Below are 26,962 nucleotides of genomic sequence, written 5' to 3'. Positions count from 1 at the left end.
ACAGTCATCAAGGCAGTGTGGTACTGGTACCAAAACAGACATACAGACTAATGGAACAGAACAGAGAACCCAGAAATAAACCCAGACACCTTTGGTCAATTAATCTTTGACAAAGGAGGCAAGAGTATAAAATGGGAAAAAGACAGTCTCTTCAGCAAGTGGTGCTGGGAAACCTGCTTGCAAATCAATGAAACTAGGACACACCCTCTCACCATCCACGAAAATAAACTCGAAATGGCTTAAAGACTTAAATACAAGACAAAACACCATCAAACTCCTGGAAGAGAACACAGGCAAAACATTCTCTGATTTCAGCCTCATGAATATTTTCTCAGGTCAGTCTCCCGAAGCAACAAAAATAAGAGCAAAAATAAACCTATGGGACCTAATCAAACTGACAAGCTTCTGCACAGCAAAGGAAACCAAAAAGAAAAAGACAACTTACAGAATGGGAGAAAATAGTTTCAAATGATGCAACTGACAAGGGCTTAATCTCTAGAATATGCAAACAATTTATACAACTCAACAGCAAAAAAGCCAACAACCCAATGGAAAAATGGGCAAAAGACCTGAATAGACATTTCTCCGAGGAAGATGTACAAATGGCCAACAAGCACATGAAAAAATGCTCAACATCACTGATTATTAAAGGAAATGCAAATCAAAACTACCACAAGACACCACCTCACACCAGTCAGAATGGCCATCATTAATAAGTCCACAAATAACAAATGCTGGAGGGGGTATGGAGAAAAGGGAACCCTCCTGCACTGTTGGTGGAAACGTAAGCTGGTACAGCCACTATGGAGATCAGTATGGAGGTATCTTAGAAATCTATACATAGAACTACCATATGAGCCAGCAATCCCACTCTTTGGCATATATCCAAGCAAAACTTTCCTTCAAAAAGACACATGCACCCGCATGTTCATTGCAGCACTATTCACAATAGCCAGGACATGGAAACAACCCAAATGTCCATCAACAGATGACTGGATTAGAAGATGTGGTATATACACACAATGGAATACTACTCAGCCATAAAAAGAATGAAATAATGCCATTTGCAGCAACATGGATGGAACCAGAGACTCTCATACTGAGTGAAGTAAAAAGACAAATACCATATGATATCACTCATACCTGGAATCTAACATATGGCACAAATGAACCTTTCCACAGAAAAGAAAACCATGGACTTGGAGAATAGACTTGTGGTTGCCAAGCGGGAGGGAGTGGGGTGGTTGGGGAGCTTGGGGTTAATAGATACAAACTATTGCCTTTGGAATGGATTAGCAATGAGACCCTGCTGTGTAGCACTGGGAACTATGTCTAGTCACTTATGATGGAGCATGATGATGTGAGAAAATAGAATGTGTACATGTATGTATAACTGGGTCACCATGCTGTACAGTAGAAAAAAAAATTGTATTGGGGAAATAACCATTAAAAAAATAATAAAAAAACAAAAATAATAGATTTGTGAGAAACTTTAATTCAGTCTTTCCTCAACAGCCCACCCTATCTGTTCCAACATAGTAATCCCACCTTTGCTTTTAGAAGCTCACTCTTTTTTTGAGGCACTATACTCCACAGACAAAGAGCTCTATTAAAAAAACAAACAAACAAACAAACAAACAAACAACAATAAAAAAAACACCCTGTGGCATTTGGAGTTCCTGGGCCAGGGACTGAATCTGAGCCAGAGTTGCAACCTATGCCACAACTGTGGCAATGCTGAAACCTTAACTCACCGCACTAGGCCAGAGATCAAAAGCATCTCTGCTGCTGCAGAGACACCACTGATCCTATTGCGCCACAGCAGGAACTCCAACAGCTCTATTACTGATAAGCTTCTGCATTATATTTAACTAAAACCTACTCCAAACCCAAGTCACAATCTCCTCTTCCCCAAAGGTCTAACTTCATCCAAGATGGGCTTTCAATAATTTGACAAAGATCTGTCACATCTTCTATCCTCAACCCTAACTTCCACAGATTAACCATCCAAGAGACTGTCAATCATTCTTTGTATGGCATGATTTTTTTTTTTATTTTTATTTTCCCACTATACAGCAAGGGGATCAAGTTATCCTTACATGTATACATTACAATTACATTTTTTCCCCCACCCTTTGTTCTGTTGCAACATGAGTATCTAGACATAGTTCTCAATGCTACTCAGAAGGATCTCCTTGTAAATCTATTCCAAATTGTGTCTGATAAGCCCAAGCTCCCGATCCCTTCCACTCCCTCCCCCTCCCATCAGGCAGCCACAAGTCTTTTCTCCAAGTCCATGATTTTCTTTTCTGAGGAGATGTTCATTTGTGCTAGATATAAGATTCTAGTTATAAGTGATATCATATGGTATTTGTCTTCGTCTTTCTGGCTCATTTCACTCAGTATGAGATTCTCTAGTTCCATCCATGGCATTATGTCGTTCTTTTTTATGGCTGAGTAGTATTCCATTGTGTGTATATACCACATCTTCCTAATCCAATCATCTGTTGATGGACATTTGGGTTGTTTCCATGTCCTGGCTATTGTGAATAGTGCTGCAATGAACATGCGGGTGCATGTGTCTCTTTTAAGTAGATTTTTTGATCTCACACCTTCATTTCCCCCTTTTTCCAAAAGAATCCCATTTGCCAAAACCCAAAAAACAAAGGAAAACATAAATGTGTGTTTATTTTTATATTAGTGTCAGATAAGCCATAGTATTTAAATAAATCCTTCTAGTAGCTACTCACTAGACTTAAAATTGCAACAAAATGTTTTAGAGCAGAGGCCTGGGTTTTCCTCCAAAAAGTCATGAGAAGGCTCCCTGTGCTATAATCTCCATATAGTAGCCAGCCATTACTCATCCTTTCAAAAGTAAGTCAAATGGACTGAATGAGTCTAATTTAACAAACATATAGTGATCTCTAGGTGCCAGACACTAGGTGTCATAAGGGTTTTGCAAAATTAATGCAGATCAGGAGTTCCTGTTGTGGCTCAGCAGTAATGAAGCCGACTAGTATCCATGAGGACTCAGGTTCGACCCCTGGCCTCGATCAGTGAGTTGAGGATCTGGTGTGGCTGTGGCATAGGCCAGCAACTGCAGCTCCAACTAGACCCTTAGCCTGGGAACTTTCATATACTGCAGGTGCAGCCCTAAAATGAAAAAATTAATTAATTAATGTAGATCATGTCCTTCCTCTGTTTTAAACTCTTCAAATGTCTTCTCCCTCTTATGTAGAGTAAAATCCAAAGTCTCCAGCAGGGTCTCCAAGACCCTATGGGAACTGCCCCAGCTACCTCTCTGACCTTCCTCTTCTACCATGAACAGATAAGCCGTTTTAAAGTTCCTCTACCCTCGCCTGAATATAAACATGATGAAAGTAGGAATTTTGTTTTTTTCATTATATTTCTAGTGGCCAAGGAAGTGTCCAGCACAGAATGGATATTCAATAAATATCTGTTGAAGAAAGGAAAGAAATGGCGCTGCGAAGGAACATTGTGGACAGACATGGGTAGCTGGAGCATAGAAGATAGATTAAACAGAAATTGAAAATTTTAGTCACCTCCGAAAAAGTTAAAACTGCAGTCTATAGGGGCTTTATAGAAGGTAAGCAGAGAGCCACATATAGAAACAGAATGAACTTTTCTTGATAATCATTCTCTTTCTAGCATCTCATGGTTTTCTGCCTCTTGTTTTTGTTTTTTCTTTTTATGGCCACACCTGCAGCATATTGAGGTTCCCAGGCTAGGGGTCAAATCGGAGCTATAGCCGTCAGCCCACGCCACAGCCATAGCAACACCAGATCTGAGCCACATCTGCAATCTATGCCACTGAGCAAGGCCAGGCATCAAACCTGCATCATCATGGACACTACGTCAGGTTCTTAAACGGCTCAGCGACAACTGGAACTCCTGAACCTGCCTCTTAGAATTGCTTTCATAACAGTATGCTTCCCTGGCTCCCTTTCTACTATTCTGAACACTTAGGTCTCCCCTGTCTTTAATCCCAAGACATTCTTCACACCCTCTCTCATATTCATTCTCCAGCTCTCTTTTTCTGAAACCTAACTAACATGCAATGTTTTAACTATTTTCTCTATGCAGGGGTCTCCTAAATCTGTAATTCCAGCTCTCTGTGTGGTATTTAAGACTCCTTTTTTTTTTTTTCCAGCTGTGCCAGCATGTGGAAGTTGCAGGGCCAGGAATTGAACCCATTCCACAGCAGCAACAATGCCAGATTCTCAACTTGCTGAGCCACCAAGGAACTCCTAAGATTCTTGATAAGCAGGTTCTAATTTCTATTCTCAACCTGATTCCATTTGCAACACACTCTATGACAGACATCTGGTTTATTCACAACCCCCATACAGAGGATCTCAGTGATCCAAGTCTTAATCCTGACATTTCCTCCATTTAAGGCTCGGTTTAAGGAGGAAGGCAGGAATCTTTCTTTAACCAGCTCTTCAACATCGACTTCCATTAAACCTTTTTCAACCACATAAGCCTATACTTCCAAACCTGTCCAACATGTATCTTAAGTTTCATTTTTTTGTTATTCAACTAATTATATAAACACATCCTCAACTAAGTTATCAACTGAAACACAAAAATTCTTCCACTTTTTAATATATTCACATAACTATTAACATGATAGGGACACAGATAACTCTTGGCTGAATGGAGAAGAAATATTTTCTAGGAGAAACCCATCTTCCAAAAAGTGCACTTTTGATAAGGAAAAATCACTGTTTATGTTTTCCTTAGCCTATAAACCAGTATAGAATATTTAGTATGTTTCAGGCATTTGAATAAACTTTATCTTGTATGATCTTCCCAATAACAATAAGGGTCAAACTAGACATACTAACCTGCAGACCCTATTTTACAAATTAAAAAGCAAGGCACAGAGTTCCCACAGTGGCTCAGTGGTTAATGAACCCAACTAGTAACCATGAGGTTGCGGTTCGATCCCTAGTCTTGCTCAGTGGGTTAAGGATCTGGCATTGCCGTGAGCTGTGGTGTAGGTCACAGACTCAGCGCGGATGGCGTGTTTCTATGGCTGTGTCGTAGGCTGGCAGCTGTAGCTCCGATTAGACCCATAGCCTGGAAAGCTCCATATGCCACAGGTGTGGCCCTAAAAAGACAAAAGACAAAAAAAAAGAAAATAAAAAAATTAAAATTAAAAAATTAAAATAAATAAAAACCCAGGCACAAGGGGAATATGTGCCATAGTCTCACGTTAGGAAACAGGGTAAGAATTCAAATTCAGAAGTTCCCGTCGTGGCTCAGTGGTTAATGAATCTGACTAGGAACCATGAGGTTGAGGGTTCAATCCCTGGCCTTGCTCAGTGGGTTAAGGATCCGGCGTTGCCATGAGCTGTGGTGTAGGTCGCAGATGCGGCTCGGATCCCAAGTTGCTGTGGCTCTGGTGTAGGCCAATGGCTACAGCTCTGATTCGACCCCTAGCCTGGGAACCTCCATATGCTGCGGGAGCGGCCCAAGAAATGGCAAAAAAAAGACAAAAAAAAAAGAATTCAAATCCACATCTCTTAATGGCATTCATGGTGGATGCTGTAATCTGACCCTCCCCTTCCCCACTGCACCTCCAGATTCCCCCATTAGCAGTGGGAACATTTATTATACAGCTGCCAGGAGTGATACCAGTAGACAATCCCCAGTCATCAGCTTCCTCCAGAAATCTGATTCCTTGCCTATGATCAAACACCCTTGCTGGTCAGCCCACAATCAATGACTGATTCAATGTGCAGGTATAAAGGTCCTAGACATGTCTCAGGAAAGCTCAAAAGCGTCACCTCATCTTCAGAACTCCCTAGAGGGGCAAGTGAGGTTTCTGGTGAGACCAGAGCATCTTGACTTTTTCCTACCTAATCTTGTTTCCTTCTCTTCCCTCCTCTTCAAGAGCTATCAATCATAAAAGCACTCCTGAAAAAAACCACCTGCATGCTAATCTGAGACACCATCTTCTGCACAGGTATTATCAGATGATATTTTTTGACAATAACATAATGGATATAAACAATCTCACTTTTAAGAGATAGGCTAATGAATACTTTAATCCTTGTTTCAGATATTAAAAGTCTACTTTAGTATCTGAAGCTAATTTTTTTTTATTCTTCAAAGAAAATGCATTGCCAGCATATAATTTATAGTCTCTTTCCCACTAAATGTAAAATCCATGAGAACAGACGTTTTGTTTTACTCATTGCTGTATTCCCAATATCTGAAACAGTGTCTAGCCCAGAGTGGATGTTCAATTATTACAAGTTGAGTGAATGGAGGTTTCATATGTTGGACTCTAAAGAAAGCATGAGGAAATGTAAAAATAAAAAGCATACCACAAAGGAGGAACAGCATATATGAGGCAGCCATAGTACAATGGGTAAGACCATGAGAGTGAAAACCAGTATGCTTGGGTTTGAATCTATCACTTAACAGCTGTATAACCTTAGGTGAATTGCTTTAGTACTCTGTGGCTCAATTTCCTCATCTAAAAAATGGGAATAATAATAACTCCTTTGGTATTATAAGGATTTAGTGGATTAAGTTAATGTATATACCTTGCATATAGCACACTTTGTGTGTGTTCAACAAACTTTAAAACACCATGTATTCATATAATACTTCAAACAGAATTGAGTTTCCATCGTGGCTCAGCGGCAATGAACCCGACTAGTATCCATGAGGATTTGGGTTCGATCTTTGGCCTCACTTAATGGGCTAAGGATCCAGCATTGCCGTAAGCTGTGGTGTAGGTTGCAGATGTGGCTCAGATCTAGTGTTGCTGTTGCTGTGGTATAGGCCAGCAGCTATAGCTCTGATTCAACCCCTAGCCTGGGAACTTCCATATGCCATGGGTGTGGCCCTAAAAAGACAATAATAAACAAATAGAATTGAAACCTTATTAAATAAAAATAATCCAACCTTCTAAAAACAACATACAGATGCTTCTGGTTTAATATGGTACAGGGAATAAACATCTGTATCCTTTCATCCAAAGGGCCTACCGAAATGATAGAAAACTGAAATGACAAATTTATCAAACTCTTAGAAAACAAAAAAGGCACCAGCAGCAGACCAGAAAGTATGAGAAAATCCTAGATGACTGAAACCAGATGGGATAAAACTGATGGAAAAATCATACCAGTTCCCCCAAACCAAAGTTAACAGAAACCCTTAACAGAGAAATTTTATTAAAACAAGATTACTTTTTCTTCTATAAGCATCTAACCACACTTCTTGGCTTTTCAAATGCATAGCACTTACATAAGCATTCATTATAAATGCTTTTAATAAAGAAAAATACGTATGTTAAAGAATTAAAAAAATAGAATAGTGCTATAAATCTTTACGATGTAAAAACTGCCAAGAAAAATTAAGATGTAGAGAAAATGAAAGGATCTGTAAATTCAAAAATCACTCTTTCCTAGCAGAGAATCAGTACTCTTACCTAAAACTAATAATTTAAAAACAAAAGGAGGGGGTAGTTCTCTTGTGGCACAGCGGGTTAAGGATCTAGGGTTGTCACTAGAGCATCTGGGTTGCTGCTGTGCCACACATTTGATCCCTGGCCCCAGAAATTCCACATGCTGCAGGTGCAGCCAAAAAAACATTTTTTTTAATTTGTAAAAAAAAAAAAAAAGTTTAAAAATAAGTAAAAGCAGGATTCAAGGGAAAAAAAATGAATAATCTGAATGTAAAAATGGGCAAAGGACTTGAACAGACATTTTTCCAAAGCAAACATAAAAATGGCTAACAGGCTTAGGAAAAAGATGTTCATCATCACTAATTATTAGAGAAATGCAAATCAAAACCATATGAAATGTCATCTCACATCCATTAGAATGGCTTCTATCAAAAACAAAACAAAACAAATCAGATTAAAGGAGTTCCTGCAATAACACAGTGGGTTAAAGATCCAATGTTGTCTCTGAGGCAGCACAGGTTCAATCCCTGGCCCAGCACAATGGGTTAAGGATCCGGCATTGCAGCAGCTATGGCACAGGTCACAGTGGCAGCTCGGATTCAATCCCTAGCCCAGGAACTTCCATATGCCCATGGGCGTGGCCAAAAGAAAAAAATAAAAACACCACAAACAGGTTAACAAGTGTTATCAAGGATGTGTAGAAATAGGCATCTTGTGTACTTTTGGCGGAAATATAAAATGGTGCAGCAGCTATAGAAAACAGTATAGAAGCTCCTCAAAAAATTAAAAATAGAACTTCCATATGATCCAGTAATTCCGCTTCTGGTTATACATATATTTCCAAAAGAACTAAAAGCAAGGAATCTAATATTTGTACACCCACATTCATAGCATCATTCACAACGGCCAGAAGGTAGAAGTAACTCAAGTGTCCATGGGCAGATAAATAAGCAAAATGTGATCTATGAATACAAAGAAATATTATTCAGCCTGGAAAATGAAATTCTGACACATGCTACGATATGGATGAACATTAAAGACATTGTGCTAAGTCAAATAAGCCTTCACAAAAAAGACAAACGCTATATGACTCCATTTATATGAAGTATCTAGAGTAGCTAAATTCATAGAAACAGAAAAAAGGAGGTGCCTGGGGTTGGAGGTTTGGGGGGATTTAAGAAAGTTGTCAGTACTGAGCTTCATTTTGCAAAAAGAAAAAGTTATAGGGATTGGTCACATTAACAATGTGAATGTAATTAACACTACTCAACTGTACACTTAAAAATGGTTAAGATGGCATTCCCCCTGTGGTGCAGCAGCCACGGCGTAGGTTGCAGCTGTGGCTCAGATTCAGTCCCTGAGCCGGGAACATCCACATGTCCTGTGTGTGACCAAAAAAAAAAAAAAAGTTAAGATGGTCAATTAAAAAGAAATTTTTTTGCCACAATTAAAAAGAAAAAGAGGAGTTCCGTCATGGCTCAGCAGTCAACGAACCCAACTAGGAACCTTGAGGTTGCGGTTTGATCCCTGGCCTTGCTCAGTGGGTTAAGGATCTCGTGTTGCCGTGAGCTGTGGTGTAGGTTGCAGATGTGGCCTGGATCTGGCACAGGCTGGTGGCTACAGCTCCAATTGGAACCTTAGCCTGGGAACCTCCATATGCCACAGGTATGGCCCTAAAAAGAAGAAAAAAAAAAAAAAGAAAAGAAAAGCAGGAGAAAGTATATTAAGTTATAAATGTGACCATAAGAAAAACTAAAAAAACTCAGGAGAGAAGACAATGAAGAAGTGCTAAATTCCTCATCTTTCATAATGATCAATAGACATAATAAAAGAAAGCAAAAAAAATTTTTCGGGGGGGTAGTTGGTGTTGTGGCTCAGTGGTAACAAATCTGACTAGTATCCATGAGGTTGTGTGTTCATTCATGGCCCCTCAGTGTGTTAAGGGTCCGGCGTTGCCATGAGCTGTGGTGTAGGTGGCAAACTCGGCTCATATCCCACACCGTGGCTGTGGTATAGGCCGGCAGCTGCAGCTCCAATTCAGCCCTTAGCCAGGGAACCTCCATATGCAATAGATGCGGCCATTAACTTTAAAAAGCAAAACAAAACAAAACTTTTTAGTATTTCGAAGAGTAGATTATTTATTAGGAAAGTAAAATTTTTTAATAGTAGTTAACTCTGGGTGGTGGAACTGAAGATTAGGGAGAACCTAGAGACAAAAAGAAAATATACTTTGAACTTACATCCTTCTGAGTGGTATAGATTGCTACCAATTTTTCCACCATGTAAAGGTATCATTTATGATAAATTTTAATTTTCAATAAATGTAATTAAAATACAAAACAAATTTTAAATGACTTCATAAGTAAATTGTTTTAAATATTTTTAAATGTATATTTTAGGAGTTCCCATTGTGGTGCAGTGGAAACGAATCCAACTAGGAACCACGAGATTGTGGGTTTGATCCCTGGCCTCACTCAGTAGGTTAAGGATCCAGCATTGCTGAGAGCTGTGGTATAGGTCACAGACCTGACTCAGATCCTGCGTTGCTGTGCCGTGGCATAGGCAGCTACAGCTCTGATTAGACTCCTAGCCCAGGAACCTCCATATGCCACAAATGTGGCCCTTAAAAAAAAAAAAAAAAGATACCTACTTAACTTCAACAATTTTTCTTTCAAAACACCTTCAAGGTTACTAGTATGAGTAGTATGAGGGGGTGAGAATGAGGAGAGCATATATTTTAAATCAAAAGAGAGGTAAAGGCTCATGAAAAATTTCTCTGGCAAAGTATGACATTATTTTTTTAGAATGAAAGGAGGAAAAGTTAGTCTGATCAGATATAAAAATATGACTTCCTTATTAAGATACACATGTAGTTAAAATTAATACATGTAAACATATCTATAAACAATAGGGATTTTTCAGAAATCTTATTTTTCAAGAGCTGTATTTATCAGAACGTACAAATATTCTGAAAACATCTGGGTAATCCCTTAAAAATGTAAGTATACACATTCTAAAGAGACTCAATGAAGGAGTCATGCTTTATCAACTGACACTCCTTAAGTTCCAGGAACTAAAACATTTTAAAAGGGAGTTTTTTATAAACACTTCTTTAAGTAATTGGGAAAGCACCATGTTCATATACCCCACAATCACCAGATCCTTATTTTAGCACCAAAGCTAAAAATAAGCTCCAAAATAAAGATATTACTTCTAACGGTACAAAACAAATTATGCGTAGATTTTTTTTTTTCCTGGTTTTAACTTCAGTGTTGGCATAAATTAGCTTACCACTGGTCTTCAAAAGAATACAGTCTGCTTCACCACAAAGATGCCCAAATGGCAAATTTAGATATAGTTTTAGCCAAATTTTTAAAAAGGAAAAAAAAAAAGCATTTTAAACTTTGCTGTTGGGCTTCAGAAGTCTGTTTTAAGTATTCATTGTGTTCCTGTGTTCTAAATACAGAATCTAAAGTTTTTTCCTTAGGACTAATTGCTTTAAAAAAAAAAACCTGAAAAAGAATCAAATTCGGTCTTTCTGCTATCTCAACATAAGCTCTTCTCCCAAATTAAATATAGTATAATCAGAAGAAAAAAAAAAACTTTTTACTTGTAATCATCAATATAATAGATTTAGGTAGGATTATCCATGGATAGTAAAACCAGTAGGTAAAAGGTTCTGAGGGAATAGAATATTCATACAAAGTACCACCCTCAAATTAATTTATAATTATAATTGTTAATTATAAATGTCAATGCATCTTTCATATTTTAATAGTCAAGGAGATAGAAAACTTTCAAAGCCTCCAGATTAGTCTCTTAGTCTCATCCACTGCTAATTCATCTACTATACTGGTTCCAAGAGTGACATTTCTAAAGTAAAATCTAATCATGCATCCCTCTTACTTAAAACCTTCACCATTGAGAAAAATCTGAAGCCTGAAGTATGATATTCAAGAGTCTTGATGATCTAGTGCTTATGAACCTTCTTTGTTTTTGGTGGGGGGGCACTACATTGTGCAGGAGCTTGATGTGTGATCTCTGTTCCCAGACCAAGACTGAACCCAGGCCACAGTGGTGAAAGTGCTGTGTCCTAACCACTAGACCACCATGGAAGTACTTCCTTGTGAACCTTCTTATTAGCTCACTTCTCATTAGTGCCCACTTCACACTTTATGTCCTAATGAGGAATGACTATGGAATTAACAACTTATCTTTATTCCCCAAACATATCATATGGGTGTGCAATGCCTGCACTGATCTGCCACCCAACATCATAATCTGCCAGGAAAACCTATGTATCCTGTAAAAGCCTCAAATATTTCATCCTCTAGGAGGGCTTCCCTCACCCCAAACTCCTCCCCAATAGCCATCCTTGCACGTACATTACACATAAACACACACACATAACCTTCTTTATTAACTTTTTAAAGCCTTTCCTTGAAGGCCCTTGGTTACTCAAGCTCTGTGCCCACCCTAGCACCATATGCCTGGCTTATTGAAGCTCTTCTGCAATTGTTATTAAACTGATTTTATTTTTTTATTCTTTATTTTTTGTCTTTTCCCATTTCCTGGGCCACTCCAGCGGCATATGGAGTTACCCAGGCTAGGGGTCGAATTGGAGCTGTAGCCACCAGCCTACACCAGAGCCACAGCAACGTGGGATCCAAGCCACGTCTGCAACCTACACCACAGCTCACAGCAATGCCAGATCCTTAACCCACTGAGCAAGGCCAGGGATCAAACCCATGACCTCATGGCTCCTAGTTGGATTCGTTAATCACTGCGCCACGACCGGGGAACTCCTATTAAACTGATTTTAAATACACTGTAGTAAATAAAATGTGAAATCATAGGCTAAATTAGAATTTTTAAAATTCCTTGTTTGTGGGATTTTTTTGTTTGATTTTTTTTTTTTTTTTTGCTATTTTAGGGCCAAACCTGGGGTATATGGAGGTTCCCAGGCTAGGGGATGAATCAGAGCTGTAGCTGCCAGCCTACATCAGAGCCACAGCAACAACAGATCCGAGCTAAGTCTGTGGCCTACACCACAGCTCAGGGCAACGCTGGATCCTTAACCCAATGAGCGAGGCCAGGGATCGAACTGGCATCTTCATGGATGATAGTCGGGTTCATTAACCACTGAGCCACAAAGGGAACTCCAAAATTCTGTGTTTTAATTAGGCTCACTTCAACCATTAAAAAAAATACATCTTAAGTTACTTTAAAAAGAGAAAACTTGAGAGCTGTATTAAAAGCTATCTAGGAAATTTTTTCTCTAGAGAGCTGTTTTTTCCTCCTGTTTCCTCAGCTCTTTAGTTTGTACATGGGCAGTCTCAGACTCACCAGACTCTCCCTTAACTCTTCAGCTTTAGTCCTCACTGCTAAAAAGCAATTTATCTCTATATTATCCAATCCGAATTTCTGAGAGGGTTGTTTTGGTTTGGCACCAAGCCACCATGGCCTCTCTTCCTCTTAGCTAATTTATGGATCAGTTGCCCTATGTGCCATGCCAGAAGCTCAGAAGCTTCAGAACCAAAAACTCACATTTCCTCAGCTCAACTCCACCTATCATTTTTATTTCCTTAGAACCATTACTAAAGTATATCACTAAAATTATTTTGCAATACTCTTAAAAACAAGTCTTGCTAAGACTTGTTCACAGTGAGAAAAATTCTGTACACTTTGTCACTGAACCAGCTATACTTTCCAAATACCCAAGGAGTTCATCCCTTTTTATTTGTAGATGTGCACAAAAAGAATCCTCTGAATCATCATAACTGCTCAGCAATAGTGGTTTAAACAGCATTTTTACAAGCTTTTTGTAAAATCTCTCTTATGTTTATAATGTAAAGAAATGAATAGTCCAGACATTTCCTTGTTAAATTCTATCCCATAATATCAAGTAACTTTATATAAGGATAGCACACACAATAGCAATCTACCACTAACCCACAAAACCTGTTTCTCCTCCTCCAAACTAACACCACTAGGTAATGATTGAAGGAAGGCAGGCCACTCATTGACAAGCTCTCGTGATGAGGAAAGAGTTTAGGCCAGGAGCAAGGCACTCTTAGGTGGTCTCCAATAAAATCAGATTCTCAGTGCTATTAATTTCCTGCTTAAAAACTAGAAATAAAAAAAGGCTAATTAAAATCTATTATATCTAGGGAGACATCACATTTGCACTACAAATAAATTTAAAAGAATGAGAACACTGGACACATCACTGAAAGGAGAGGGCAATTTATGCACTAAAAAATTCTGGCTATTCTGATTTCAGTATTCACTGGAAAGCAATACTGTTAGAAGGGGATGAGGGGAAAACTCTCTGAGAATGGTCATTCAGACATTCTGGAGGAAAATAAACTTTTCCAAATGCAGAGTGTCCTTACATTTCTTGATAATGAGGGAAGAGTTCCTTATTTTAAAATCAGGCAGGTGTTCTAGTTAGCCAACCTGTTTATTAACTATCCTCATTGGTGACTCATTTAGTATCATCTGTAGTAATGAGAAGCTGACTGTAATATCGTAACCATCAGTTTAGACTACTGTTAATACACATATAATCTTAAAAGATCTAATTTCGGAGGCCAGAAATTGGTACAATTTAGAGAGTGCTGATGTTGTCTTTAAATGAAGCTTGAAAAGAAAGCACTATTAGAAAGCTTCACTGAATAAAAACACTACAGGACAATGAGTTTGATTCATTACTTACCAAAATTCATTGCTTTGTAAAAACAAGCAAAATAATGTTAACTTGAATGTTTTGGAGACATTTTAGTCAAGCACTAAAGGGGTTATAAGTTCTTATTCTCTTTTTAAAAATAATTGGAACAATAAGCCAAAAAAATATGATACCTATATTCTGAAGTATAGCAGACTGATTTCTTTCTGATTTTTAAAGGAGAAGCTTACAATGATTTTATTTTTTTTTTCTTTGTAGGGCCACCCCCACGGTATATGGAGGTTCCCAGGCTAGGGGTCCAATTTGAGCTACAGTTACCAGCGTACGCCACAACCACAGCCACACCAGATCTGAGCCACGTCTGTGACCTACACCACAGCTCACAGCAACGCTGGATCCTTAATGCACTGAGCAAGGCCAGGGATCAAACCTGTAACCTCAGGTTCCTAGTTGGATTTTTTTCCACTGTGCCACGATGGAACTCCTACAACGACTTTAATAACTAAGCCTATTTACAATTGTCAAAAAAAAATAGGAAAAAAGCATTAGTTTCTTCATGTTTCACAGTTGGAATCACTGAAAACTATCTAATAGTATTAAGTTAGGAAGTTTACATTATTTAAAGTCAGAAAGGTAAACCGGAGAACTAAAAATAATAATCACAAATCGAAAGGCATCAGGGGCAAGGAAGCAAAATACAGTGGGCACCCAATTTCTCATCTTTCGGATACCATCTAAAGCTGATAAATCACAAAACAGTAGTATAACTTTTAAAGAAATAAGGGCAACCTCCAGAAGGACCAGAAATAAACTCTCAATAGTAGTTACCACTGGAAGTTGAGAGGACTGGATGGGGATCACTTTTTTTTTTAATTTTTAGTTATTTTTATGGCTGCACCTGCAGCATATGGAAGCTCCTGGACTAGAGGTCATATCTGAGCTGCAGCTGCAGGCCTACAACACAGCAACACTTGATCTGAGCCTCATCTGTGACCTATGCTGCAGCTTGCAGCAATGCCGGATCATTAACCCACCGAGCAAGGTCAGGGTTTGAATCACATCTTCATGGATATGGTGTTGGGTCCTTAACCCAGTGAGCCACAATGGGAACTCCCAACACTTTTTATTTTATATATCTGCACAGTTGGCACTTTACTACCACGTGCGTATATTTGTTTTTTAAACTGTCAATAATTGGACATCATGAGAAAAAAGAAAATGTACTAAATTTTTTCATTTTCAATATTTCATTTTTCAATATTTCATTCTCTGTACCTAACAACTCACAGATTGTCAACTTTATAAAATGGAACACATTCTAAAGTGAAATAGCTCATTTATCAAATCAAAGGTAAGGTAAAGAAAGCAAAGTTTTTCCCAAAGTACATATCTATTGTTTTAAAATCAGGACCTCCTTGATCGATTTAAGCAAAAACTGTTACTGTCCAAAATAACTCCTCTAAACTACTCCTGAACACAATCAAGCTAATGAACAGAGAGAGGTCAGAGGCTTGAAGGTAGCAAACTAGTACATCCTTACATCAAATCAGTAAGACATTTAGGGGCTAATATTTCCTTTGAAATCAAAACAAGACAGACATTTTGGAAGTTTGCTATCTTCACTGATCCTCTCAGGAATGTAAAAGTATGCATTGCAGTTTCAAACCTCCTAATGCTTGAGTTTTTTAAAGTAATTTACTTCTGCTTGGACAAGCAGTAAGACAAGCCAAAGTGGTTTTTTGTTAACCCTTGGTTTCAAACTCTTATGCTCACACTAACATTTCACCTTTCTAAGGCACCCGAATATAATTATCTCAAAGAAATTTCAAACCACAACTACATAAAGGGAAGGGGACACTTTAGGTCACTGATTACGGAATATGATTTAATGCAACGATCTTAGGACTGGATTATTTCTGGGAACCACAGTAATTATAACTTAGGTAATAATAAGAGTAAACATCACAGATTTAAAAACTGTGCCTAGGCTCGTCCTCTTCTCACAGTATTTCACCCTATCGGACAGTTTTTGAAGCAACACTAACAAAGAAGCCTTCACAAATTTAAATTTACACATGTACATACAACCTAATCTTGGCAAGACAATAAATACCTAATGCATATCCCTGAAAACTCATCGAGTTTACTCAAACAATAGCTCCTATGTCTAACATACTGGCAGCCTAACCACAGTCCAGACACACTTCACGAACTCTTCTCTAAGATAGACAAACCTGACTTGGAGAACCAGAGGCTTTAGGCCTGCTGGTAGTCAAAAGGATCAGCAAACGGAAGCAGTCCTGTCTTTTAAACCCAAAGTAAATTTAGTTAACTAAGGCATCACTCAGAACCAACTCTCAACCCCCCATACATCCAGACTTAAAGATGTAAAGATCTCGTAAATCTCTTGGAAGGCGAGTTTCTCGAACCCACCAGGTGGACCTAATCTACTTCAAGGCTCCTCCCTCGGATCCTACTCAGGACCCTCAGCCCCGTGATCCCGGGCGCCCGACACCACACCTTGGGGGTGCCCCAAGCCAGCGCCCCAAGCTCCTCCCCGGACCACTTGGTCACCCATCTGGAGTCCCTAGAGTCTCCCGCTAAGACCAACCCTCCCACCAGATCTCCAGCCCCTTACCCTCCCCTCCTCCGGGCCAAGTCGAGCTGGCCTTTCCCCTCCCCTCCCACTCTAACCCCTACCCCAGGGCACTCACCCGCGGTAGTAGGCTTTCACCCGAACCTGGTGAGAATGGTCCCCGCTGCCGCCGCCTGCGATCGGGTGAGACATGGTACTGCTGTCTCTCTGGGTCGGCATCTCCTTACTCCCCCGCCTCAACGCCAGAGGCCGAGGGTGCGGGGGGCGCGCCCGGCACCGTAGGGGACTCCGCAGCCCGAGCCTTCCCCGGAGCCACAGCTGCCCGCTCGCCTACCTGTCCACCCCGCCCGCGGCGCGGACCCAAGGGTCGCCTCGCTGGGGCAGCCGGAACCGCGCGGCTCCTCCCACCGCCCGCGGCCGCCACTGACTCTACTGCCGCCCAGGCCCAGCACGCCTCCCGCCTCCGCCCCTCCCACCTCGCTTGCTCCAAAGGCCCACATTCCGGGGGAGAGCGGGTGTAACCATCCTATTCCAACTCAAGGAGCCTCAATGCCCGGCTGACCCATTTTTACGGGGACGGAAAGGGGAGAAAGGATGGAGGATGCTAAATATCACATCAAATTCTTCAGCAGGGGGCCTTTCGTGGAAGCTGTGATTGAGAGAATGTCAAGACTTAAGTAACTATAATTCTGTAAAAAGCCCTTCCCCGCAAGGAAAATGGTAGGGGACAAATGCTGCGGCATCTCACCCCTGTTTCATCACTTGGTCGCGTCCGAGGTCAGCCGACTTGGGACTCGTAAGGTAATTGTCCTGCGGGTTTCTGGGATTTGGAGTCCCCATGGGATTCTGGGACTTGAGGTTCCTTACGGGCAGAGGGCCCCGCCTTCTCGCTGACAGTCTGTCTGTCTTCAGCTTGTGTCCCTGGGACCCTCGTCGTGGAAATCCTGAATGCAGCTTGGGCATCTGAGGGCATTGGAAATGATTGGGCTTCATCACCATCTAGACCTTGTTCCCTGGTGAATGCTCCCTTCCAATTGCATAAATCATTTCAATTATCCAGTGCCTTTTTCGGAAAGAAGAATTTGATTACCTGATCAGCATAGACTCTTTCTTGCAAAGAATTTAATATATTTAACAAATGTAATAATGAATGCAATAAAGAAGGAAACTAAAATATAAGTATAATGGGAGTTCCCATCATGGCTCAGCAGTAATGAACACAAGCAATATCCATGAGGATTCGGGTTCAGCCCCTGGCCCTGCTCAGTGGGTGAAGGATCCAGGGTGTCCCCTGTGCTGTGGTATTGGTCACAGACGCTGCTGGGATCTGGCTTTGCTGTGGCTGTGGTGTAGGCCAGCAGCTGCAGCTCTGATTCCACCCCTAGCCTGGGACCTTCCATATGCCAAAAATGAGGCTCCCCAAACCAAAGTGTATACATACACATATGTGTGTATATATATATATATATATATATATATATATATATATGCATATATATACATATATATGATGGAAAACTGTCTTCTTGCTTTGCTGTCCCCCAATATGCCCTTGTGCATTGCCATTTACTAGGAACAGATGCACAATGAATACTTAGCCAATCAATCCAGTTAGCTATCTATCCATCAGCATTTTTTCTGTTAACATCAGCTAACTATCTTCCATAGTGGCTGCACCAATTTATTCCCATCCTAATTTCTTTTTTTTTTTATTATTTGTTGCTAGTGTATAGAAATACAATGATTTTGCATACATCTTCAATCCTACAAGCTTGCTGAACTCATTTATTAATTCTAACAGTGTTTTGGGTGGATTCCTTAGAATTCCCTATGTACAAGATTACATCATTTTCAAATACAGATTAATTTACAACTTCCTTTTCAATCTGCATGATTTCTTTCTTTTTCTTGCCTGATTGAATTAGCTAGAACCTCTAGTACTGTGTTGAATAAAGAGGCTGTGTTAACATCCTTGTATTATTCTTAGTCTTATGTGGATAGTTTTCAGTCTTTCACCATTAATTGTGATAATTGCTCTAGATTTTTTTGCAGATGCCCTTTATCAGGTTGAGGAAGTTCCATTCTATTCCTAGTTTGTTGCCTGTTTTTATTACGAAGTATTTTGAGGTTTTTTTCAGTGATTTTTCTTTGTCTATGGAGATTATCGTGTGATTTTGTGTTTTGTTCTATTAATGTGTTATGTGACATTAATTAATTTTTACATGTAAGCCAACCTTGCATTCCTGGGGAAAATTCCTATGACATAGAATCCTTTTTAATATGTCGCTAGATTCAATTTGCTAATATTTTGTTCAGGAATTTTGAATCTATACTCTCGAGCATGGTTTCCTTTAGTTCTTTAAACATATTTATAAGCTGCTTTGAAGTGTGCGAACTCCAACACATGTGTTCTCTTGCACAGTTTCTGTGTGTATGGGTCCTGTTGCCTGTTTCTTTGTATGCCTCATAATATTTTTTTGTTGCAAACTCTACATTTCCATTGTAGCAATTCTAAAGACTGATCTCACTTGGCTCCAGGGCTGGTGGTTGTTATTGTTTGCTTATTTATTTGTGAGTTGGCCAGAATAGATGAAGTCTATTTCCCCATTATGAAGTCTATAATGTCTCTCCTCAGAGGGTGCAGCTTTGGCATGCACATTATCACCCTGACTCCTTGTCCCTTCTCTGGGGAGTGATAGTGGGTTTTAATCAGGTTCTCTTTGACTGCCTCTTTCCCTCATCTCCCCATCAAGCTGGTTTGCCTTAATAGATATAGCTCCCAGCTGTAAGCCTCCACTGATTGACATCTGATTGCTCCTGTGTTTTTGACAATGCCGTGGGGCATAAAACTGTTCCATAGTCTGATTCAGTGGTCAATTTTTGTTTATAACTTTCACAGTTATGATTGTTTCATTGGGGAGAGTATACAAGGAGCTCCTTATGTTTCCATTCTGGAAGTGCTCTGACACTAATTTTTAAAGTCAATGTGATTCAATTAAAACAGATAAAAGGCGCAAACAGTTAAGCATATGGGATGATCAGGGTACAGATTATTTTTAGTAACAAAATACTGGAACCTATTGAGCCATCTCTATTTTTTTAAGGTAGATGTACATTTTATTATTTATTTATTTATTTATGGCTGTGCCCACAGCATGCATATGTTCCCAGGCCAGAGACTGAACTCACGCCACAGCTACAGCCAGAGCCACAGCAGTGACAGGTTCTTAACTAGAGGAGCCATAAGGGAACTCCAAGCCATCTCTCTGGCGTTTCCATGAGTCGTGGTGTAGGTTGCAGACGAGGCTCCGATCTGGCATTGCTGTAGCTATGGTGTAGGCCGGCAGCTATAGCTCTAATTAGACCCCTAGCCTGGGAACCTCTATATGCCTCGGGTGTGACCCTATAAAGACAAAAGCCAAAAAAAAAAAAAAAGGAACTTGGCATCATGTTAATCATATCTTTAGGAAAATTTTGCTTCCTTTTTACTGATTGTGCTGCTCTAATTAGGAAATGTCTAATCATGTAGTCCCTGTCATGGCTCAGCCGTTAATGAGCCCGACTAGTATCCATGAGGACATAGGTTTGATCCCTGGCCTCCCTCAGTGGCTTAAGGATCCAACATTGCCGTGAGCTATGGTGTAGGTCACAGACATGGTTCAGGTCCTGTGTTGCTGTGGCTGTGGTGTAGGCTGGCAGCTACAGCTCCAATTGGACCTCTAGCCTGGGAACTCCATATGCTGCGGGTGCAGCTCTGAAAATACAAAAAGAAAAAAAAAAGGAAATGTCTAATCAGAATAGGTACATTTTTATATTAAATCTTTTTTTTTTTTTTTTTTTTTGCTTTTTAGGGCCGCACCCATGGCATATGGAGATTCCCAGGCTAGGGGTCCAATGCGGAGCTATATCTGCTGGCCTACACCACAGCAATGCTAGATCTGAGCTGTTTCTGCTACCTACACCACAGCTCACAGCAATGCCGGATCCTTAACCCACTGAGCAAGGCCATGGATCGAACCCGAAACCTCATGGTTCCTAGTTGGATTTGTTTCTGCTGGGCCACAACGGGAACTCCTTTGTATTCAATCTTTTTTTTTTTCTTTGTATACGATCTTAATTAGCCTCACCAGTGTGCTCTGCAGCCAGGATCATAAGAAAATTTGTTTGCTGTGTTCCTTATGTCATCTAGTAAACCCTGTTGCTAGATCTTTGGTCCCTGTTTTTCTCTTTCTTTTTTTGGCCATGCCTATGGCATGCAGAAAGTCCTGGGTGAGGGTTCAAACCCACACCAGAGTAGTGACCAGAGCCACAGATGGCTATTTCTCAACTGAGAATCATATAATACAAAATGGGAAGCCAATGCATTTGAACAAGTCTGCCAGAGTGTATTTTCTTTCTGTTGTACTTAAAATGGTGCTTACTAGTTCCTTCAACTTGGGTAAGCCTGCCTCCCTTAAACTACTACTCTTCAGTGATTTTACTAAGGATGTGATGATGTCATTAAAAGAGGAGAAAAGTGTTTAAGCTGCTAGTCCTGCTCATTTGGATGGAATTTTCAACCTGTGAAAATAAATATTGTGCACTAGACTGAATTACACTTACTTTTGGCTCATTGCAATGATGTTAATAGGAAAAAAGATTAATTAATGCTGAAATCCAGGAGTTCCCCAGTGGCTTAGCAGGTTAAGGATCCAGCATCTTCATTGCTGTGGCTCTGGTCGCTGTTGTGGCACAGGTTCAGGAAACTTCTGCATGCCACAAGTGCAGCCAAAAATACATAAAGTTTAAATACACCAATTTAAGGTATTTAAAATACTTTTGGCCAACATTCTCGCATTTTGTCATTACCTAGTGCTTGTCCCAACATGGAGCAAAGAAATAACCTGCTTGGAGAATAGCGAATGAGATAATAAATAGTAGACACAGGTCCTGTATGATCATGTCCTAATAGTATCACATTAATTATTTAACTTAACCCTCAAGAGCAGAAGTTATGACCCAGACTCTTTTTTTTTTTTGTCTTTTTGCCATTTCTTGGGCTGCTCCTGTGGCATATGGAGGTTCCCAGGCTAGGGGTCGAATTGGAGCTGTAGCTGCCAGCCTACGCCAGAGCCACAGCAAGGCGGGATCCGAGCCGTGTCTGCAACCTACACCACAGCTCACGGCAAGGCCGGATCCTTAACCCACTGAGCAAGGGCAGGGATCGAACCCACAACCTCATGGTTCCTAGTCAGATTCGTTAACCACTGCGCCATGACGGGAACTCCTGACCCAGACTCTTGATTGGAGTCCTGACAGCTGTGCTTAGTGAGGGAGTTTAGTTTTCATTCTGTTAATTAACTTCACTGAGTTAGCGTAATAGCAAGCAATACACCCATGATTCCCTCACCCTCTTCTTTCTCATATGCCCTCTCACTGCCCCCACTGACATCACCAGGTTTATCTGGGTACTCCCTTCACTCCAGCAACAAAACATACTTCCACTGCAGTTCCCTTCGCTCCCACACTGCAGATAATGACATATAGCAGATTGAGCCTTAATTGTTTTGCCTTTGAAATAAAATGTCTTCATGTTGAATCTAAAATAATGTAAAAATTGATGTCAGATATACCCTGATGATCACAGATCACAGAAAAGGAAGCTCATTCATTGATCCAATGACAAATATTCCTGTCTTGGTATGTACAGTACCTTCTGCTTAGTCTGAAATCCCCTCTCTATCTCAGGCCCTGTGATTCCTGGCTGACTTCCTCTCTCCTTCTGTAGGAACTATTTACAAATTCACCTCTGCTCCCCAGGAGGTCAGGTACCCATTTTCTTCATTTTTTCTCTTCCTCTGTACTCCTGCTCTACACTCTGATTATATACCAATTGCAGACTTATTGCACACTATCACAGTTTATTTTCTTGCTGGTTTGCTCATTAAGCTGGAACTGCAACTTGTGCCCTGCATGCAACACACAATAGTTTCTCGGTAATGTCCATTGACACTAAACGATACCACTTTGCTTCATTTTTCTTATCTATGAGTGAAGGATAGGCATTTGCTTTACTTGATAGGGACTTCCTGAGGCTGGGCTAATTATTTAATTTTTTAAATGTGAAGTAGCACAATGTTACTATAAAAATCACATAAAAGAAGGGGTTTGTGGAGTTCTCATCGTGGTGCTTCGGAAACGAATCCAACTAGGAGCCATGAGGTTTCGGGTTTGATTCCTGGCCTCGCTCAGTGGGTTAAGGATCCAGTGTTGCCGTGAGCTGTGGTATAGGCCAGCAGCTACAGCTCCAATTAGATCCCTAACCTGGGAACCTCCATATGCCACGAGTGAGGGCCTAAAAAGGATAAAAAGACAAAAAAAAAAAAAGAGGGGCTTGTTTTAATCAACCATCAATGGAGAGTTCCATTAATAGAGTCACCAAAAAAAATAAATAAAGCATTTATTTAGCAAAAATCACTGAATAGTCAAAGAAGTCTTAGAAACCTCAACATAATTAACTCCTAAGGGGTTCACTGGTGCAGGCACTATGCTCTCTCCTTTTCACGAAAGTTACAATCCATATATGATATCAGGACATATATAAATAGAGAAAAATTGTAAAATGGGAAACTATGTGCCAGTAAGTGACAAAGAATAATTGCAATAGCTCCTGAGTGCTACCTTGTCTTCTTCAAAGACCAGTAGAACCCACTTGTGTCTGGCTTGACTGAAAAGCATAAAGTTGACTGGTAAAACGACAGGTTGAAAAAGCCTACATCAAGAGTTCCTACTATGACACAGTGGGTTAAGGATCCAGCATTGCCACAGTTGTGGCACAGGTTGCAGCCGTGGCACAGGTTGCAGCCGTGGTTCAGGTTCAATCCCTTGCCCAGGAACATCCATATGCCATGGGTATAGCAGAAAAAGAAAAAAGAAAAAAAAAAAACCTCTATCAAAACATAGAACCCTTGGAATTCCCTGGTGGCCTTACGGTTAAGGAAATGGCATTGTCACTGCTGTGGCTTGGGTCACTGCTGTGGTGCAGGTTCAGTTCCTGGCTTGAGAACTTCTGCATGCTGTGCATGCTGCCAAATCAAACAAGCAAACAAAAAACCAACAGCAATCAACCATTAACTATAAGCTTATAAGCTACCCTCCAATTTGAAAAGGCAAACCTATTCTTGAGGATGGCATATTCAGTTGAAAATGTAAACATTATCTAATAAATTCCCCCCACTCCAGCAGCTCACCCACCCCAACAGCAGCCTCTGGATTAAACTCCTGTCCCCCCAAAGGTTGCCAACCCCTCTCCCCTCTCCCAGAGGGATAGCTCATTTTCTCTACCACCTCTACCTACTTCCGCCAGGACTCAAAGCTTTCAGTGTTGAATTTCTGCTGACCTTAAATTAAACCATATCCTATTTTGGGCCACAGAGAAATCAAGGGAAAAAGCAGAGCTCATAGTCCTTAATGATTTCTGGAGGCTTAATCACATGTACAATGTCAAGGGGAACAGCTCTCCAGAGATAAAGCTGCCTGTTAGTTCACCTGCACACTGTGCTTATCACCCTGCAGCTTAGGCATGAGATATTTTACTGAATTTGTGTGGCTTCCAATTCTGGATAATGACAAATTATGAATCAGCCTATAGTTAAATCAGTAAGGGCTCCAGACAGACTTTCAGAGCAAAGCTACCATGTTCATTACGTACCTCAAGAGCAGGAATCTTACCTTCTGAGGTTGGTTTTTGGTTTTTATTTTTTTATTTTTTGCTCTTAGAAAATTGTTGGTATTTGACAAATATTAAGTTAATTTATTCTTGAAATAATTTTATATTAGTTTATGTCCCCTTGAATACTAAAGTTAATCTCAGTGTGATAGTAAGGAAGCTGACAACACCAAGCAAGAAAAGCAAGTCTTAATTTTTTGTTTGTCTTGTTAAAGCTGTGACCTGAAAAGTCAGTTCAACTTGCTGAGCAATCTGTTTACTTAAGTGAAACATAATTCTGAGAAAGTGACTCTCCTTTTATCTAACAAGGAGTCTTTTTTGTTTGTTTGTTTGTTTTGGTTTTTTTGTTTTGTTTTGTTTTTTGCTTTTTAGGGCCTCACACCTAGCATATAGAGGTTCCCAGGCTAGGAGTCCAGTTGGAACTGCAGGTGCCAGCCTACGCCACAGCCACAGCAACACCAGACCCAAGCCAAGTCTGCGACCTACACCACACCTCATGGCAACCCCAGATCCTTAATCCACTGAGCAAGGCCAGGGATCGAATGCACAACCTCATGGTCCCTAGTCAGGTTCATTCCCGCTGCACCACGACGGGAACCCCAAACTAACATGGAGTCTTCCAACTAGAATCACAGGATAGTAGAATTTACAAGCTTGAAGTTACTTTGATTCCTCTGTGTCAATCTTCTCCAGCTTTGATAAGCATGCAAATTAGGTGGGGATTTTCTTAAAATGCAGATTCTGACTTAAAATGTCTGATGTTGCTGGTTTCCGATGACAGTTTGAAGAGCAAAAATCTAGGCTTTGAAGTTCCGGTTGTGGCTCAATGGGAATGAACCCAAATAATACCTGTGAGGATATGGGTTCAATCCCTGGCCCTGCTCTGTGGGTTAAGGATCTGGCATTGCTGTGGCTGGGGTGTAGACCTGCATCCATAGCTCCAATTCAACCCCTGGCCTGGGAATTTCCTTATGCCGCACCTTCGGTCCTTCAAACAACAACAACAACAACAACAACAAGGCCTCATTTTACAAATGAAACCCAAAGAACTAAAGTGACAATGACTTTATCATTTTTCCAATGTTTTCCATTCTTTAGCATAATTTTAAAATATCATCGAAGTCCCTGTCATGGCTCCAGCAGTTAATGAGCCTGACTGGTATCCATGAGCACGTGGGTTCGATCCCTGGCCTCCCTCAGTGGGTTAAGGATCCGGCGTTGCGATGAGCTGTGTTGTAGGTCACAGATGCAGCTCTGATCTGGCATTGCTGTGACCGTGGCTGTGGTGTAGGCCGGTGGCTACAGTTCCGATTAGACCCCTAGCCTGGGAACCTCCATATGCCACGGGTGCAGCCCTAGAAAACACAAAAAGACAATAAATAAATAAATAAATAAATTATGAATTTAGGAATCTGAAAAACAATATATACATATATGTGTGTGTGTAACTAAATCATTTTGCTGTACACCTGAAACTAACACAACCTTGTAAACCAACTATACTTAAAAATTTAAAATAAAATGCCATAAATTTGAAACAAGAACTGGATTTCTGGCAGATGAGGGGAAAAAAACTTAACTTCACAAAATTCTTAGTTGGTTTTTGTTTGTTTTCCATGATCTAACCACCAGCTAAAATGCTGTCTGGATACTAGAGAATCATTTTAATCTACGCATAACTTGTCATCGCAATCAATTCACAGGCTCACTGCATTCCCATAGGTACCTGGCAGTGCACTGAGTATCAGGTCATGACACACTCATCACTCATTCTTCCATTCAGCCACCTTTTTTTTTTTTTTTTTGGTCTTTTTGCCATTTCTTGAGCCGATCCCGTGGCATATGGAGGTTCCCAGGCTAGGGGTCAAATCGGAGCTGTAGCCACCAGCCTACGCCAGAGCCACAGCAATGTGGGATCCAAGCTGTGTCTGCGACCTACACCACAGCTCACAGCTGGATCCTTAACCCCCTGAGCAAGGACAGGGGTCGAACCCGCAACCTCACGGTTCCTAGTCAGATTCATTAACCACTGAGCCATGACAGGAACTCCATTTTTTTTTTCTTTCTCTCTTTCTTTCTTTCTTTTTTTTTTTTTTTTTTTTTTGTCTTTTGTCTGTTTAGGGCCAGACCCATGGCAAATGGAGGTTTCCATGCTCCGGGTCAGTTGGAGCTGAAGTTGCCGGCGCACACCACAGCCACAGCAACTTGAGATTTGAACCGAGTCTGCAATCTACACCAACAGCTCAGGGCAATGCTGGATCCTTAACCCACTGAACAAGGCCAGGTATGGAATCTGCTCCTCATGGATGCCAGTCAGGTTCGTTAACCCCTGAGCCACGACAGGAACTCCTCAGCCACCTTTTCTATTTTACCCCAGTTAAATAGTTTCAAAGATTCTGATTATGTTTTGCAAAGCATTGTTCAATATGAAGCTTGTTTATTCCATCGCTTTCCTCCACCTCACAACTAAAGAACAATCCTGAGATAAGACAATCAGGGAGTTCCTGTTGTAGTTCAGCAGGTTAA

At 40.5% G+C, this 26,962-nt stretch overlaps 1 protein-coding gene across 1 annotated transcript in view; it reads right to left on the bottom strand.

Moving 5' to 3' along the window:
- PRKCI (protein kinase C iota) overlaps positions 1 to 17,178 on the bottom strand; it is an 81,496-nt gene extending 64,318 nt beyond the window's left edge. Inside the window, exon 1 of the mRNA XM_047786357.1 lies at positions 16,847 to 17,178. Coding sequence (XP_047642313.1) covers positions 16,847 to 16,947 — 101 coding nt within the window. The 5' untranslated portion in view covers positions 16,948 to 17,178. The remainder of the gene's footprint in view (positions 1 to 16,846) is intronic.
- Positions 17,179 to 26,962: the final 9,784 nt, after the last annotated feature.

The sequence above is a fragment of the Phacochoerus africanus genome, chromosome 1 (assembly GCF_016906955.1).
Source record: "Phacochoerus africanus isolate WHEZ1 chromosome 1, ROS_Pafr_v1, whole genome shotgun sequence".
NCBI classification, from domain to species: domain Eukaryota; kingdom Metazoa; phylum Chordata; class Mammalia; order Artiodactyla; family Suidae; genus Phacochoerus; species Phacochoerus africanus.
Note: the sequence above shows the minus strand (reverse complement) of the source record. Positions and strands in the feature narration are given on the sequence as shown.